The sequence below is a fragment of the Odocoileus virginianus genome, chromosome 11 (genome assembly GCF_023699985.2).
Source record: "Odocoileus virginianus isolate 20LAN1187 ecotype Illinois chromosome 11, Ovbor_1.2, whole genome shotgun sequence".
In the NCBI taxonomy this organism is placed as follows: Eukaryota; Metazoa; Chordata; class Mammalia; order Artiodactyla; family Cervidae; genus Odocoileus; species Odocoileus virginianus.
In genome coordinates, this window is record NC_069684.1 from 18,524,682 (window position 1) to 18,543,439 (window position 18,758).

Genomic DNA, 18,758 nt, shown 5'->3' on the forward strand with positions numbered 1-18,758 from the left:
CCTGCTCGGGGGAGATTTGCTTCCCAAGAGGCAATGGGACATGTAAGATCTGACCCTCTTCTCCCAGAGTCCAGCCCTTTCCACAGGCGGGACAGGCTGACAACTGGCCCAACAACATTGTCCCTCCTTTCCACCCCTTTCCTCGGGTACCTAATCAGCCCTCTGATCCCAGGCTAATTCTTTTCTGCCAAGGTGTTAGTTGAGCTGTTACCAAATTACCCTGTGTAGAAGTGCCACCTGGGATGTTTGCTTGAAAGCAGAAGAGTCATCCCTGACTCCTGACCCTGGCCCCAGAATGCACACTTTTAACAAGCTCATGAGTGACCCTGGTGCAGCTGTGGCATGGACTGTGCTTTGAGAAACCCTGTGTAATTGGTGCTCTAGGCCCTCTTGCAGCATGTGCAGACTGCCTGTTGATTCTTGAGCCCTTCAAGGCCTGAGAACTCATTCTCATGGAGGTGCAGCAGGCACTGGGATGGGAGAGGCATAGGGCCCCCTGCCAAGCCACTCTTACCCCATCCCGGGCCAGCCAGCCACAAGGACCCACGATGCCCATCACGGGGTCTAAGGCTGGTTCGTGGCTCCTCCTCAGGTGGGGCTTCCAGGGGCACTGACAGACCCCAGGAGCCACAGCCACAAGCCAGAGACTGGCTCTCACTAGACGCTCACATGATCTTGGCCAGAGGATCAGCAAGCAACGTGGTGGAGCCAGGTAATGGACCCCTGAGCGCTGGGTTCAGGAGATTCAGGAGCCAGGGGAGTAAGGTGACCAAAGACGGGCCTGCGGCAGGAAGGCATGAGGGGAACAAGATGAGTAGGATAGCTGACTGGAAAGCTTCCAGTGGTGCAGAGGCGTGTGACAGGGGCCCAAGAGAAGGCAGAGGCGATGGGAAGGGAAAGAGAAGGCCTCTTAGAGGCGGGACCCTGTGTCTCGGTACCTGAATGAAGTGGGGTGGGAGGGGTGGAGTCCCAGTGATTAAGAGAACGGGGCTGCTGATGCCGGCTGGTGTGTTGTAAGGTGCCCCCATCTCCCATTCCCATGTCACTCCAATCCCTCTTTGTCTGGGGACTGTGTTTCCACAGCCCAGATGCCACTCGACTCCCAGACTGATCTGCAACTACTTGGTTCCAAACAGACGCCCCAGGCCATCAAGGTCTCCAGTATGCAGGTACCACAGATGTCAGGAGGCCTTCGGGCAGCAAGCCTGGGCTCCTGGAAGGTGGGCAGGCGCAGCCGAACAGGAGGGCTCCAGGGCGGGCAGACAGATAATCTGTGGACTCATCACCGCCTGATATATGGCCTCAGGTCCCAGGAGGAGCTGCTCGGCTAAGTAATTGCTTCTGCCTTGATTACAGGCCTTTGCAAATGACAGTGGGCCTGGTCCCACCAGTGTGTTTGAATCTTACAAATGTCCACACGCACAGCTACTATCTGAACCATCTGATCGTTACCTTAAAAGGTTTAATTTGCTTAGTGAGGGGATTAGACTATAAACTATTCAGAAATTATGGAAAGTCAAAAAGACCCTCCCCTTGTGAGTTCTTTAAGAACATTTTTCAAGAAAGGTGTGTGTTATGTGTTGTAGTAGGTGTGCAGTTATCAAAAATAATAAGTGGCTCAGCAAGAACCTGGCCCCAGACTGGACCCACAACCAACCGCAGAACTGAAGTGTCCTCTTTCAGTGGCAGCAAGGTACCAGCTAGCTAGAGGCACCCATGCAAGCACTGGCTGGACCCTCCAGCCAGAGCTGGGAACTCCACATTGGGAAGTGAAGGCTGAGGGCTGCAGTCACCACCACAGGGCTCTGGATCACACAGGGAGGGACGGCGTCCTGCGGACAAAACCCATGGCATCTCCACACACCACCCCCACGCCAAGAGGCGGACAGTTGTTCCAGCCACCTGACCCACATTGCCCTGGACAGGCCCCACCTCCCTCCCCGGGACCCCTGCCTGGCTCAAGGCTTTTTGTAGCCTCTCCCCCCAGGACCCTCCTTTTCTCTTTTTCTCTCCTCCCTACATAGATATGCTGTCATGGTCTTAATAAAAGTAGCCAGAGACTTCCCTGGTGGTCTAGTGGTTAAGATCCCACTTTCCAATGCAGAGGGTATGGGTTCAATCCCTGGTCAGGGAGCTAAGATCCAAAATGCTTCATAGCCAAAAAACCAGAACATAAACAACAGAGTCAGTCAATGTATGTCAAAAACCACTACAATATTGTAAAGTAATTAGCCTCCAACTAATAAAAATAAATAGAAAAAAATAAGTAAGTAAATGCAGTTACATAAAAAATAAAAATAAATAAAAGAGTAGTTACCACTAGTGATGGATACTAAGTACTTCATTTCACTCTGTCCCCGGAGTAACTTAGAAAAGTAGACATTTTTATTTTCATCTCTTTTTTCAAGATGAGAGTGAGGCTCCACGAGGTCTAATGCCCCAAATTCACACTGAGCCTGGTTTCAAACCCAATGCCTGCTCCCTCTCCAATGTCCAACTCGGGGTGCGGGCCTTACCCCATGTCCCCCAGGTTGCCCGATGTCCCATGGGCATCTGCCCAGCTGAGGGATGGAGGATTTGGTTACAAGAGTGATTGGCCCAAGGTCACTAATGAAGACCTCCCAGGAGCCAGCAAAACCACCCTGTGGCCGGGCCAAATGCAGAGCTTGCCGGAGCTGAGACAGGCTGTTCTGAACGGCGGGGATAAATCAGCAGCTCCAGGGCTCCCAAGGACGCCTCTTACCTGCCCTTGGCTGACAGCTCGTTACTGCCTAAGAGATTGACTGGCTGGGGGAGGGGCGCAGCTCCCCACTGACAGTGGTCCAGCAGCCCTCCATCTCGCTGGGTCCCCGCAGTGCCAGCCAGGGGAGGGCCTCAGGTGCAGGGAGACACCCCCAAAGGAGCATGAAGTTTTAGACAAGACTCCCCCTGGGGTGGCAATCACCCCCGAACGTCTCCGACCCTTCCCCATGGCCCCCTCTGGTAGGCAGGTGTGAGGATGGAGACCTGGCAGCCGGGATACAGCTTGAAGCTCCCCGACAAGACTAGAGTGTTCTTAAGGGCTGTGATTTACCTTAAAAATGTATGTGACTCTTGCCCTTCCTTTGATTCTATAGCTCTCTGTTTTCATATTATTACATGATCACTGGTTTGCTTCTCAAGTTTTTGTGTAAATCAGCACAGGATCTCTATGCCATGGTTTATGCCCAGCATACTGCCGTGAGCCAGACTACCCTGACCTCCATGTGAGGAGTTCTAGGCTTTTAAAATCATCTCAGTGGGAAGGTTGCAAAGCTGGAGGGAGCAGGGCGGGCAGGAGAAGCCAGCACAGCCCAGCCCTGGGGAAGAATTCTGACAGCTAGTCCTCTGAGGCCAGACACCCAACACCCAGAGATTCTAGCACCTAGCAAGAAGGACCCAGCAGGGCTGGACAGTTTATACACCACCATCTTCCCATTTCACGGCAACTCAGTGGGTTAGAACATCACCTCTTAACAGATAAGGGGATGAGGTTTTCAGGAAGGCCTGGTCACTTGTTTGCTAATGAACAGCTGATTAAACACAGAACAGTAATTCAATCAAGCTCTATTTGGGTTCACCAAACCAGTCTGCTCATAAAATGACTCCCTTTTGTAAAACGCTCCTGTGTCTTGGGGCACTGGAGCTGAGAGACGTTAAGGAACTTGCCTAAGGACCTCCAGCACTTGAACCAGTTCCTGGAGCAGAAAACCTGTTTTCACCATGCTTCAAAGTAACGGAGCTGCCAGGACCCAGACAGTAAGAGCAGGGGACCCAGAAGCCCAAATCCCAGACCCCTGCCCTCCCCAAGCTCCAGCCCTTTTGCAAGGAGCCAGGAGCCCTCCACACACTGGATGCAAAGTCCAGACAGAACCTGCTCAGCAAACGCAACCCACGTTGTTGGCTTCCTGGCTTGCAATTTTGTAACAGTCTCAGAAGCACACTGCATACCTCACCGCTTCTCCTCTCTGGCCTCGGAATTTTATTTCCTTTGGAGAAGGGAAGCCAAGGATCCAAGAGGCAAAACAACAAACAGCAAAAACCAGCCAATGTTACTGAGCAGGACAGTGTTTAACAGCGCCCCCAAAAGCACAACCCAAAAGCACAACCACCCAGAGTGCAACCTTCCAACAGTACTTCTTTCTCTGTCCGTGCACACGCCAACATCGCCCTCTGCTGCCAGGCACCAGTACTGCCATGTTCCACAGGCTGGAGGCTCGTGGATGCTAATCTCCATCTTTCACCTCCATCCTCCCCCCCACTTCTGGGGTGCTCACCCCTCCAGCTCCTCACAGTACTGTCTTGATTCACAAAACTTCACACAGAATAAAAGATGCCCCTGGAGTTGTGCAAAGCAGTGGCCCTACCCCTTGTTATAGGCAAAGAGATTTAAAGTATTGATCCTGGAACTTAGAACCACAGTGCTGATCAGTAAGGTCAATGAATCCTGCCCTGTCTCTGAGTCAGGCTTTGGGGCAGATATCATAAAAGAATAGTACTTTTTCTTTTTTCTTTTTCTCTTTTGCTTCAAGGTGCATAGAGAAGATGCCTCTGACCAGGCAACTTCCAAGTGCCACAGCCGCAAGCATTCTGAGGTCTGGTGGGCACATTTGAGTGCATGGCACCTGCTGGGCTCTCTTGAGGCCGCCAGAGGTGACTCCTGCAGCCTGGTGCCCAGGACTGCCCTTCCCTCCTGCCCTGTCTCCTGTTCCCTCTGTTCCTAGTGTCCCTCTGCATGTATGTCAGCTGAAAGCATCCCTTTAATGAGCCGCAATGAGGAGCAGATCCCCAGTTCTGCAGCCAGATCACTGTCTGAGCCCCAGGTGGGCAGCAGGTCCCAAGCCCTGAGGATGGGAGGTGAAGCTGCTCTGACTGTAGACAGTACTCCCTCCCTGTCCTCACCAAGGACTTGCTAGACCAAACTGTGCCACACCTGTGCCATCCTGGACCAAATAGCCATGATCGCAAATGCTGGGTGAGTCCTGACTGCCTATAAATCCAAGGGTCCTCCCTGGGGCTTTGTATCTGATTGTCCCTCTGTGGGCAGTGGGGGGAATCACTTCCGCTTTCCATTTCTCTCCACACAGCATCCCCAGCACAGAATTAATGACCTGTGGATTCAGCACTGAGTGTGTGGCCAGCTCCCCTTAACAAGGGGCTCCAGCCCTGCTACCTTACAAAGCAGAATGATCTCAGGAGAGGACAGTAACTGTGGCTAAATAAGGAAGGCAGCCTGGGCCTCTGTGATTTGCAGGATGCCAAAGCTGGGTCCAGAAGAAACCGGTCCCACAGCACACTGTAAATTCGCTGTGTAATCTCCTCTTTGTTGCATCAAACCCAGCAATGGCTCATGTGTATGGGACAGACAGAAAACTGAATGGCTAATCAGCCTTTCCTCAGGCCAACAGGTGCATGAGGAACCAGCCGAGCAGGGCAGCTTGTGCTGAGTCATCGGCAGAGACGAGGGGTAAGGTGGCCAGGCCTCCACCAGGCTCCCTGCACCAAGGAGCTGCACTCACCACCATGGGAAGACGGGGAGACCTTGAGAGGATGGACATCATCCCCTGGACAGTGTGGAGGTGGGGAAAGGCTGAGCATGCCTGGAAAAGGGGGCATCCTGCTAGGGGGCATCGGGTACCCAAGGAAAGCCGTGAGCTAGGACTGAATGGGAGGCTGGGCATCGGGCAGAAGGCTCTGGTGGCACAGTGTTTCTGGAATATTCTGTAGGCAGAGGGGGCCTGCCAAAGGAGCTGGGGATGGCAGGTCAGGACCTGAGCTGTGATGGAGGATGCTGGTCTGGTGGGGAGGTGGTGTGGGCAGCAGCCAGGGGGAGATCACAAGAGACCCTAGTCATGAGTCTCCAAGGTCATGGAGGCAGGGATTGGGGCAACAGCCTGGGTGAGTAATTGTCATTGTTATTTCTGGTCTCGGGCTTATGGCTCGTAGGCTTGTGCTAATCCCTCCGTACCCCGCTCCCTGGCCCCTCCTGGGTCTAAAGTGATCCTCTTTCCTTATCACTACTTCTCCCAAAGCCAAAGCTACATGCCAGCTGCTGCCATCTCCTGTTGCCAAACCTGGAGCTAGCCAGTCAAGGTCCAAACATCAGACAGGGCCCCAGGGCAATGCCGGGGCTCAAAAGGCCTTCTCTGATTACCAAGCTCTAGGTCTCTGGTCCTGACAGGCCTGCACCTGGCCAGAGTTCTGACCAAGGGACCCCTCAGCACCTCCCCTGTCCCCAGATGGGCAAGAAGGCAATGTGGCCTCTTGCTCACCCTGGAGTTCACTGAGGATTTCCAAAGGTCCAGGGACAAACGGTAGGATGAGGCACTGGCCCTGGAAGCATGGACAGCTCACCAAAGCTCCAAGGCCAGGCCCGCCCACCTACTTCCTCCTGCCCTCTTCCCCACCCTCCAACACAGAGGATGACAACTGTCCTATCCAGGGCCCAAAGAACTGCCATGGTACTTGACCAGGGCATCTGTGAGCGAGGAGGGTTGAGGCAAATTCTTGTTGCAGAGAAAAGATGTGAGTGGAGGGGATGGAACTACTTAAAAGCCAGAATACAGGCAACATGGTGAGTGTCAGTGATATGCAAAGTAAGAGGAAGATGGGGAGAAAAGTGGGAGGGACAGTCCACAGAAAAGAACCAGAGGCCCACCCCTCAACTGGGAACCATACGGATTTGTTGGGTGTCCCGGTGCTAGCCACTGCCCCACTCTCAGGGAGCTCCAGCATAGATGTGTGTGTGCGCGCGCACACACACACACACACACACACTTTCAAGGAGAGAGCAGAGCTTATTTGACCGAAGTGTAATAGTAACAATGAGTCCTGCCTTCTGAGCACAAGCCATGGAGGCAGCCCCCGTGGTTATCAACATCATCTTTAAAGTGCTTTTCAGCTCCTATTGGACTGACAAAATTGGAGAATCCTCAGAAATTCAAATCACTTATTCCCTGCAGTTAAACCCTGGGAAGGATTTGGGAGAAATCAAGTTCCGTATCCAGGACTGGTGCTTCTTCTCCCCATTTCTTCTCCCTGTCTCCAGAATACATATCCCCTGAAGGAGGCACACCATCTCTCCAGGGCGTGCTCATTTTTGTCCAGTGTTTCCCGGTGTTGGTGAGCCAGCTGGCAGTGCCACCACACTCCACACCCCCAAGGGCCACCCACACTGGGCTCTGTGTCACTGACAGACACCCCCACCCCCTGTCCTACTAGCCCGTCCATTTCATTTGAGGCACCAGCCTAGGTGCCTAGGTGCCTAGGTAATACATTCTGGAAGAGAAGTCCCAGACCAAATGCCATGGAAAATAAAATTTAGGAGATCCCCTCACTCTGACCTAAAGTTCCAACAGGATTTTTCTTTCTGATGAACCCAATCCCAGAATAAAAGACCAAGGACAGTCTTAAGAGCTAGTTCTCATGTATCAGGCACTGTCCGAAGGAACTTAACACATGCTGACTCATTCAAAGCTAACAACAACCCTGTTATCATCAGCCCCATTTTACAGATGAGCAGACTGAGCACAGAGACGTTCAATAAATTGCTCAAGAGCACATAGCTAATAAGGAAGTTCAAACCCAGGCAGGGTCTGGGCTCTAAACCATCACACAAAACTGCCTCTTCACCATATTTCCACTGAAGTCGATGACACTGTGTGAGCCTGGCTCAACCCCTACCGGGAGCAACTCTTCTCTGAGACCCTTGAAGCAGCCAAGGAGATGCCTCTAGATCTAAATTTTGAAGGACCACTCTGAAAGTCACAGGAATGATACAGCCAAGTGCCCTGAGGCACCAACTCACAAAGATAGAAAGAGGAACTCCTTTTAGGATTTTCTGGGATCCTTTGTCAGTCGCCCTGGAGAAGTCTGGCTCCTGCCTTCTGCTGGCTCCTCACCCCTGCCCCTTGCAGAACTCACGTGAGGCTGAGACTCTGGGCATCAAGGAATGATGGGGCCGGTGATCAGAAGGGGGGAACTCAGTGAGGAACAGCCTCTTAGTATCAGGGTTCACCCGTCCCACACAGGATGGACCCCTGTCCTTCCCACCCTGTCTTACTGCAAGCTTCCCCCTCACTGCATGGGGGAGGCAGTTAGATTAGGGCAGGGAGAGCAAGTTGCAGCCCCCCACCCAGTTCTGACTTACTTGAAGAAATCCTCCTTGCAGTAGACGCTGCCAGCCCTGGAGAAGCACCGGTCAGCCAGCTGCATCTGGCAGTCTGCACACTTGAGACAGGAGCTGTGCCAGTGTCTGTCCAGGACCTTGAGGATAAACTTGTCCAGGATATGCTGGTTGCAGCCAGCACACTGGGGGATCTCTGTGGAGAGAGGTGAGAGAGGCCATGTGAACCGTCTGCACAGCACTGCTAACTGGACCAGGTGCTGTGTGGATGACTTCTCATTCTGCCTGATCTGGGAAAGAACATAAGCCAATCTCCCAGAGCTGCCACATACAGTTGTGCAGGTTGCACACTGTGCAAAGGTGCCTGGTCAAAGGAGAAGGTTGGGACTGAAATCCAATCCATGTTTTGCTGGCCTGGCTTTGTGTGGCTTTGGCCCAAGGGGCCTGTTTCTGAGAGCACCACAAGGCTAGCAGCATCAGCCTACCCCACTTACGCCCGCTGCAATTCAGCAGCCAGTGGCCAGGAAGACCCAATAACATTCACCTTTATTTCTATGACATGTTCACTGTGCTGTGTTTAGTCACTCAGCCATGTCTGACTCTTTGAGATCCCACAGACCACAGCCCGCCAGGTTCCTCTCTCCATGAATTCTCCAGGCAAGACTACTGGAGTGGGTTGCATGCCCTCCTCCAGGGGATCTTCTCAACCCAGGGATTGAACCCAGGTCTCATGCATTGCAGGCAGATTCTCTACCATCTGAGCCACCAGAGAAGCCCATGACACTTTCACTACTGGGTAGAATCTGTGCTAAAAGCCTCTAAAGTGAGCCTTGCCTAGGCATGGACTAAGAGGTCACCTGACCTAAAAAGAAAATGATATGTGGGGGAGAGGGGCAGTGACCAAGGTCCAGGCCTAAAGGTCCAAGAGGAGAAAGAATCTCAGTATTTTAATGAACTACAAAAGATACCATCAATTAATATCCCCAACTAATATGACTTCATGTAGTACTGCATACAGGAAAACTAGAAACTGCTTTTCCAGACTCCCTTGCAGCTCGGGTTCCAAATGTGATTTAGAGTCTGCCAATCAGATGCACTTAAGAGAGACCCGAACTCAGAACTGGGTAGAATGAAGGCGCAGCCAAGAGGCAGGCCCCCGTTACGCTCGTGTGGAGCATGGCAGAGGCCACAGGATTCTCTGGTTTTAATGTCCTAATCAATCATGGCAGAAGCAAGAACATTCTGGGGACTGGGAGTTATTCCCAGAAGCTTGGTCCAGGACTGGCTCCACTAAGCTGAAAGTCATCTAATACATGCCTTGTAATTGACCACTTTCCATTTAAATAGTGAAAATGGACTTTGTAGTCGGCAACTGAATCCTAACCACTGCCCCATCTTGTTCCTGATTTGGGTGACTTCCTAGCCAAGGTCTATTTCTCTGCCATCCCATCTCTACCAAGGGATTGTTCAGAGGATGGACAGTATTTTTGAGTCATTGAATTAGTTTCGAAATGTATAAAATGGTCAGGCTTTCACAGTTGGATGAACAAATAGTGTAAACATCTCTAGCCATTTTCCCTTGTCCTTTTCCTCAAAAAAAGGACTGTAACAAATGTTAAGAACAAAAACATAAAAGTGCAAGCATTTGGCCTCCCATGGTAGTCTCGTAATACAGCATGTCACAAGGCTGGTAAATCCTGGTGTTTATCACCTCTATTATAGCATTTTTGCTACTTGTCTTTTTACACACTGTCTTTCCCATTAGCAGGTGGAATCCTTAAAGAGCAGGAGCAATATTTCTTTCTCAGTTGTGTCATCTCTGTGCCTAGCACAGTGCCTGGCACACAAGAGTACCTCCACAGATATTTATCACCAAATACATTACTGATCAAACCCTAAGTCATCACAGAATGCCAGGCTGGGCTCCCTGTGTTATACAGCAACTCCTCACCAGTTATCCATCTTACACAGAATAATGTATATATGTTGATATTACTTTCTCCAATTGTACCACTCTCTCTTTCCCCCACTGTGTCCACAAGTGCATTCTCTATATCTGTGTCTCCAACAGGTTCATCAAAACCATTTTTCTAGATTCCATATATGTGCATTAATACATGGTATTTGCTTTTCTCTGACTTATTTCACTCTGTGTAACAGGCTCGAGGTTCATCCACCTCACTAGAACTGACTCAAATTCATTTTTTATGGCTGAGTAATATTCCATAGTATATATGCATCACAGGGAGGGAGGCTAAGGAGGGTGTGTATGTATAATTATGGCTGGTTTGCGTGGTTGTATGGCAGAAACCAACAGAACAATGTAAAAATTTTTATATATATGTTTAAATTTACAAAAAGAAAAAGTTCCTAAGAAGTTCACCTGGAGACAGTGCTTCACTACTTTTCCCTGCACATCCCAAAATGTCAACAAAAGTAGTAAAACTAAATCTCTTGTGATTTTAAAGTGTTCACATAAGAGCATTAGCCTCAAAGCATTAAGGGGAAAAGCTGAACACATCTAAACCTATGTGAAGAGAAAGCTTTCCCAAGTATTAAGTCATTTATATCTAAAACATAGACAGGCTATCGAGACTTGTGATTTTAAAGTGTTCACATAAGAGCATTAGCCTCAAAGCATTAAGGGGGAAAACTGAACACATCTAAACCTATGTAAAGAGAAAGCTTTCTCAAGTATTAAGTCATTTATATCTAAAACAGACAGGCTATTGAGACATTCACTAACCATCATTGTTAGCCCTATACACACACAGTTGATCTTGAACCCAACTGAACCCCGACACAGCCTGTTCCCTTCATGGCCCCAGCAGGCACCACCATTGCCTGAAGGTCAGACTCACTAGATACCTTGCCCTTTGAGCTGATTCTCAGACCAAAATGAGAACTCCCCATACATGGAGGCTTGGATACTCACTACCAGTCCCAGTTCAGATGGGATTTTCTTTTTATCTCAAAAGGTTTCCTCCTTGACAAAGAAATTGTTTAACCAGTAAGTATTTACCAAGAAGTCCCGGCAAAGGGCTAAGCACATGATAGCTACAGGAATTTCCATTGAATAAGAGCGGTAAGGTGGGACACAGGTTAAGACATGGATTCTGGAGCCAGACTGCCTAATTTTGATTCTGCTTTCTAAGCTTTAACAAATTATTGGGTTGGTCAGAAAGTTCATTTGGATTTTTCCAAACCATCCTACAGAAAAAGCCAAATGAACTTTTATGGCCAACCCAATACTTTGCCTCTGCCTCAGTTTCCTCACCTGTAAAATGGAGTGATGATGACAACTGTATCTGGTAGAAGTGTTTTGAAGATAAATTAATCATCTTCATAACACTTTGGCTGGAGGCCAAACAACAGGACTCAGTACACAGGACAAGGACTTGGTATACAGTAGGTGTTCAGTAAAGCTTTCTGTTCTTAGGAGATAAGATAACTGCACTAACCAGGTGCTTGCAGTGGTGCCACTGGGCTGAGTAAGGAAAGTTAGGGGCCCAGGTTCCTGAGCTTGATCTCACTGAACTCCCACCAAGAAGTCCGCAGAGATGTCAAGCCCCTCGTGCGGAGGTCCAGAGAGGACCCACAGCACACAGCAGCTGTGCCGTGGCTTGGGGACTCATCGGGCACCTCCCAGCAGGTTCCTGTTCAACCACACACTTGACTCTCCAGGGACCACCAGGGGCCACGTCCCTGGAGCTGCCAGGGAGGGTTCCGAGGGCGGGGCCTTACCAGTTGGGAGGTTGGGAAAGAAGAGGTGAAGCTATAGTGAGTAAACCTGGAGCTCCGTTGGTGTGACAAATCCAGCCTGGGCAGCGGATGGGGACAGGCAGGTTAATGGAGCCGTTAAGAGGAAAAGGGTGTGGATCTCCCTTGCAGGCACTCTGGTGACAGCTGCTGAGCCTTAAGGAAGAACTGTGAAGGAAGTCTGCTCAGGCATCTTTATGCAAAGGATGGGAAGGACGCCCTAGAGGAGAAGCCCTCGGCTCAGGGAGGAGGTGTGCGGGATGCGCAGTGCAGAGCCAAAGGAACCCGTGCTCCCCTGACCGGGTGCCCGGTCCGACCTGTGGGTCTTTGTGGATCATCAGCCCAGGGGAAAAGACCAACTAGGGATGTCTTTGTCCCAGGAGCCAGGTCGCAGCCTGGCGGAGGCAAATTAACCCCGGGAGAGACGGATGGGAGCGATGGATGGGGGAACGGAGCGCAAGCCCGCTCCCTCCCCACACCCTGCCCTGCACCCGGGCCAGAGGGCCACCCATTCCCACCTAATTGTTGTTTGGCCTCCAAGAAAAGATACGCCTATATTTCTCCTCCAGGCCACAAATGCATGGAGATGAGGGCGAGGATGCATGCCCATAAAATTTATTTCAAGCAAGGTATCTACCGGGAGACTTAATATGATGAGTATTCAAGGGAGAATACATTAAGGCTAATGTATGCGGGAAGGGTGGGCAGGGGGGTTTAGAGGATTGGAAGCCGAGACAACATCACGTTTAGGAACAACACTAAAAGCAGGCAGACGAGCCATTTCTCTGGACCCCCAGCCCACAGGGAGTGCTTCCGGAGGGGTCAGGCTGGGCTTCCCAAACTTGGGATTGAGGACTTGGCAACCCAACTGGCATCCACTTGGGTGGATGGAACCCACCGATCCTCAACTTTGGCAAAAAGGTAAAGGACATACTAAGAGTGCTTTTTAAGTTAAAAGAAAACAAAACCTTTCCTACTGTATTCCAGTGCAGATTTTGAGAGAAAGAGCACTTAAAAAACAAAGATAATGCAGAAATGGTTTTAAGAGATCCACAGTATATCAATAATAAAGGTAAAACCAGGCAACAAGAACCTGTTATAAACTATGCCAGGCCCTGCACGTAGGTCTCCTCAATCCACACAACTTGGTGAGGGAGTATTATTAGTCCCAGTTTACAGATGAGGAAACTGAGTCTGGGAGAGGTCAAGCAAAGTGTCAGAGGTCCCCCAATGGGGGAACCAGGATTTGAACTAAGTCTGTCCTGGGGTAGGTTCACTCAACACCAGAGCTAGAGGGTCAGACATCACCTCACCCAGCTAGTTCTAGCATATCACATGTCACATTATGGCAGGAAGATGGAAGTGCAGGAATAGTCTCCAAGCTGCTCTGTGTTCAGGGACAAGAAGTTGATGAGCCACTGGCCTCTGGTGCTCCCTATTCTGAGGGACAGATTTCCCTCTTTCGGACAGGGCATGCAGGTGTTTTAGGGGACTAATGCCCAGGCAGGGCTGGGAGTCGGAACCCCTGTTCGGTTGATTCATCCCCGCCTTTGATGGGGGTGAGGACCTGTGACCTCAGACTCCACACTTCAGGAGACAGCGCTCCAGGCAATTATTTAGATGCATGTGAAATGTTTATCTAGAAAATTTCAAAGAGCAATAACACAAATCTTTTTTTAACCTACAATAAACTATGATTTTTTTTCCCATAATTTGAAGAGTCTGAACAGGACAGAGGATATATAGGTCTCCTACAAGAAATAAAGTTGTAACCAAAATTTCCAAGGTGTGAGAGGATTTCCAAGTCCCTAGTAAACTTGACTTATCCATGCAGTATTTGATATGGCAAGATTTTACCTTGAAAACCAGAGTTTAAACAGACTTCTGCAGTCACTAAGACAGAATTTGATCTATAAACTCAGTTCCTGATCTGAGGAGTCATTTCATTTAAAATGAAAATTTTTATCTTATCTGCAGGAAAGTGTTCTGTGGTGATGCTCTCTGCTGGGGTTCTGCAGAGGGTAAACCCAGGCATGAAAAGACAGCAACACTCCTGGAGCAGCCAAGGAATCTGTGGAGATGCTGGACCACACGGGACAATACCCTCCCATCATGGGGCCGTCCACCACAGTCCAGCAGAGAGACACGACCCAAGGCACAGACCTAAGTCTGCAGGGAGAATAGCTGCATGTACACAACTACCCAAGCAGACATCCTCACACACACTCACACAGTCACATACACATAGTCAGATGTACGCACATAGTCACACTTGCAGGATATACAAAGACATACTTAACACAGACACACTCACATATATACTCAGACACATAGAGAAACACAATTGCTAATGTTCATTGAGCACACACACTCATACATAGACAAAGGCACCCACACATACTACATTCACTCTGACACACACACACACATTCATATATATTCAGACAAACATTTAGCACACACAAATACACGTACTCATAGGTACACACACATGCCACAGATACTAACACACACTCCTAAAGGCACATAAACACATGCACACGCATATCTGGATACAACAACTAAGGCATGGTGACTCTGGGAAAAAAAGCCAATTCTTCTGAAGTCAAGCTATATCTACAGAAAGGAAGCCATCTCAGGATGAGGGAGCTGTCCAACCCTGGAGAGGTGGGGAGAGTGGATAGTGAGTGAAATGGAAAGCTAGGGGGAAGTATAAAATTTTGCTCAAAGATCTTTTTGGAAAACTATTCAGGGAATTTGAAATTTTTCAGTTCTGGTTAGAGTTCAGATCTTCAAATCTTTAGGTCTGCCAAATTGTTTATGATAAAACCCAGACCAGAGTCTGAGATGCTGATTCTACCATGTGTGTGATTTGGGGCAAGTTGTTCAATCTCTTTTAGCCTCAATTTTCTTATCTGTAAAATGAAGACAATAACATCATTTTTTCATGGTTGCTACGTGACTGCATCAGTTAATGAGTATAAAACACTTACTTCCATAATACCTTTGTCCAAGCTCAGTGGTCAGCTTCCTTCTCCCTTCTCATAGCCAGTCACCAACAAGATCGATTTATACATTTAAAGTGTATCAAAATTATTTCACGCTTCATTATTTCCCAATATACTTTCCCTACCCTCACCACCAAAACACTCAAAACTCTCCTTCATCCCCCTTGTTCTAAAGCATCTGGAAAATGTACAACCCTTTCTAATCAACATAATCCCAGAGTATGAACAGCAGATAATGCAGCATTACAAGATTCAGTCTTTTTGGAATAAAGAAATCTGTCAGATTCTTTCCTGTACAGAATGAGGACAAATTTGCCAGACCTTGGTCCCCCTCCTCATATGTGAATGCTGAAAGTGGGGTGTTTGGGACCACAAACTGCCTGAGCTTTTGCTGTAATGTATCCAGGTAAGAGTGGATTGAGTTCAAATTAACATTTGAGGCTTCTCCTATTTTCTTGGAGGCATCTAAATACCCAACACTGAAGTGACTATTTCTTGTTTGGTAAGAAATAACTAAAAACCCTTTGCCTATAGCCGGAACCTACTTCTTCATCAAGGAAGCTGAAGCCACAACGTGATGCTCAGGCCTCAAATCACCTGAAGTGCCACAGTGGGGACACATGTGGCTTATTTTTCAGAGTGGCCCATCAGGCAACGGATTCTGTTTTAAATCCCCAAATTCCTCCATTTGTGAAGTTTCAGAAAGGTGGGAAGTGGAAGAGATCAAAGGTCTAATATGGTCTGCAGCAGATCAAATTGCCCACACCCCTCTGGTGATGTATAATAAGTACTGTGTATTTTTATTTCCCACTCACGTTTCTTCATTTCCAAGAAACTGCTCTCAAGGAACCTGGAGCCACCATGAAACATTTCAAAGATCGTTTGTGTTTGTTTAATCGATTTTAATTCTTTGAAAAATTGTGCTTTCTATCTCTTTGGTCACAGAAGATCAACAAGGTGAGGAAAAACAATTTTTTTTCCACTAAGGAGACTAAAACTAGAACCAACACACTTGACAAGGATTTCTAAAGTGTATTTGAGAAAGTGTATCTTTCAGGGAAAATGATTTAGAATTTCAGATATTTCCATTGGACCCATAATGCTGGTGAATACTTTAATAGTTCAAAGACAGGTATTTTGTACTGGTTGAAATAATGTTTGTTTAACCACAGTCTCAGAACAGATTAGTATTTTGTAAAATTTGGACTTTCATAGGCCACTTTGGAATCCTGCAAGACATTGCTTTATCACTGCCTTTTGGACAATAAAATTGTTTTTGTTTCACAAACCATTTGACTTGACAGCCTTATGCCCAGAAAAAGGTTTTCCTTGCTTCTTTCTGGATAGGAGGCCAACTGGGACCTGCTTCCAGGGTCTCTTTCCTGTTTGGAGACCCCTCCAGCGCTCCCTACTGTCTTGGCCATCCTCTCGGGAAACTCAGGAGCCCTCCAGCTGCTTAGGGAAACTCCATCCCCAAAACCCAGGAACCATAGTCTTTAAGTTTGCCCACACTATGAATTTTGTCAAGAACTTGCAAATCTGCAAGCTCATTTACTCTTCCTTGAGATCTTGGGAAAAGTGAACCTCTACATTTAAAAGCGCTTCCCTAAGGGTACAGAATTGGGGAGCAAACCAGGGCTAAAATCTTCTTTTTCTCTGTGATGGATTCTGAGACTGATTGAAGACCAAGGCTTCCAACAATGCTCACCAAAGCCACCTCTATCTGGTGGGTTTCACCTCAAATCCTTTTGCTGGTAAGTAGTTTTTGTTTTGAACTCTGTCTTAAATAACATTTGGCTACTGTATGTTTCCCAAAATACTTAATTTTATTTGCTTTTTTTTTTTTTTTTTTTACTGACTACAAACTGAAAGGAGAAAAGCCAAATGGGGCTTTAAGGAAACACGTATATAATTGAAATATTATGCAAATGTTTTTCTTGGAATTCTCCGTCCCTTCCCAACATAGAAGAAGGAGAAAACAACACTTAAAGGAAGACAATGTTGCTCTGTTAGCTAAAGTTCTTTACGTAAGAAAGAAGGAGGTTTTGAAAAGGCAGGTTGGGGAAATAGTCTCAGTGGGGGCTTATTCGTTTCATCTGGGAATGATTAATTCTGAAGTGTTGCTAACATAAGGCCACAGGACATAGCAAGTATGGTACCAGGCCTGCCTAAACGCAAACCTAAGTTCTTGAATATCCAAGTCTAAGAATTATAACAGAGGTACAGTTAAATTAATTAAAAGTTCTGTTATTCAATACGTATTTCTTAAATAAAACTTTCCAAGTCGCTGCCATCCCTACTGACAATAAAACCTTGTTTTCTGGTCATAACTCCCCTTTCAAATCACCCGATAACTGTGACCAAAGGAACAGAGGACTGAGACCCAGGATGCAGTTTATATGACAAATCAGAACTAGATGTGTCTGTTTTCTTCCCCCTCCTGGCTCTTTCCTTATTATTTCCCTTTTAAAGACAATTCACTTTTATTGAACAGTTTAGAGCATCCTTATTTATATATTCCTTTATTCTATGGCAATAAGGAGTTCATGATTCTCAGCAAGAACACTGAAATAGTTTGCCAGACATGACTGAGCGACTAAACTGAACTTACAGCATCCTTATTTATATGTTCCCTTATTCTAAACCAAAGCATCTTGAAGGGACCAAACATAATTTTCAAAAATGTTTTTATAAACTTTCTCTTAATGACCTAGTAACAATAATCTTAAACAGCACAGTAAAAGCACAAAATTCCAATATTAGTTCTTTAAAATTTAAGAATAAAAAGTTTATTGAACATTGTGTTATTATGTGATGACAGCATTGTCTATAATGATCTGGGCCAGCCACAAAAATATTGAGATAAGTAAAAAACAAAACAAAACCTGGCATCACATTTAAAGTAAATTATATTCTCTAATATAATCCTATTCGCTTATGTACTTTAAAAATACAGCAATCTACACATCTTATCTAATTTCTAGTTTGTCTTGACGAATGACTAACAACTAGAAAAGAGTCAGAGAATCAGAAACGATCACACTTAACGTCGTCTTCTCCTCTGTTCTTCTCTAGAATCCTTCCCACCACGGGTCCTATTTGTTTCAAATGGTGGCTTGAGGCCCCTTTGAAAATCTCTTTTGTTCTTCTGCTTAGCTCAAAAATAGTAACCTCTTCGATGAAAGATCAAATTCAAAAGTAGCCTTGAGACAATTTTGATGTTACCATTTAAGGCTTAATCTGGACAACCATTTAATAGAAGGCATCCCATAGTAAATAAAATAAGAAATGCAGACATATATTTGCAGGTAAAGAATTATCTCCTAGGTTATACATTGACACAGAATTAGTAATCTTCAATTGAGTATCGACTATTCTCAATAATTGCAAATAAAACCAAAAAATCATATTAAACGAATCCATGACAGTCTATGGAACTGCCACAGACATCTCTATTTCTATTCCATTCTTCACATTTAATCATTGCTGAATCTCCACAATGCATTTTTCTGATGTCTCATTCTGTGGCAATATTCCATATGTTTGGCAACTGCTCCCTCATAAGAAGAAACTTTCAATTAATTTGGCTGTAAGTTTTATCTCTATTAAGCTGTTCCCAGAACCAATCCCTTAACCCCCTAACATTATAATTAAAGCAAATTATACTTTAAAGGCATTTGGGTGTGAGATACCACAGTAAAACATCTGTGACTAGACCTAGATCAGCAGAGGGAAGGGGAGTGGGGATAAGAGAAAAGAAATCCGCCAAAATAACAACAGGAGTTACTAATTGCCTCCCAAGACAATTTCTCCAACCCGCCAACTAACCCAAAGTACAGTTAACCCAA

General features: G+C 47.1%; 1 protein-coding gene across 1 annotated transcript in view; it reads right to left on the reverse strand.

Moving 5' to 3' along the window:
* LHX4 (LIM homeobox 4) overlaps positions 1 to 18,758 on the reverse strand; it is a 43,968-nt gene that overhangs the window by 17,834 nt on the left and 7,376 nt on the right. The window contains exon 2 of the mRNA XM_020868834.2: positions 8,168 to 8,339. Within this exon, the coding sequence (XP_020724493.1) occupies positions 8,168 to 8,339 (172 nt within the window). The remainder of the gene's footprint in view (positions 1 to 8,167; positions 8,340 to 18,758) is intronic.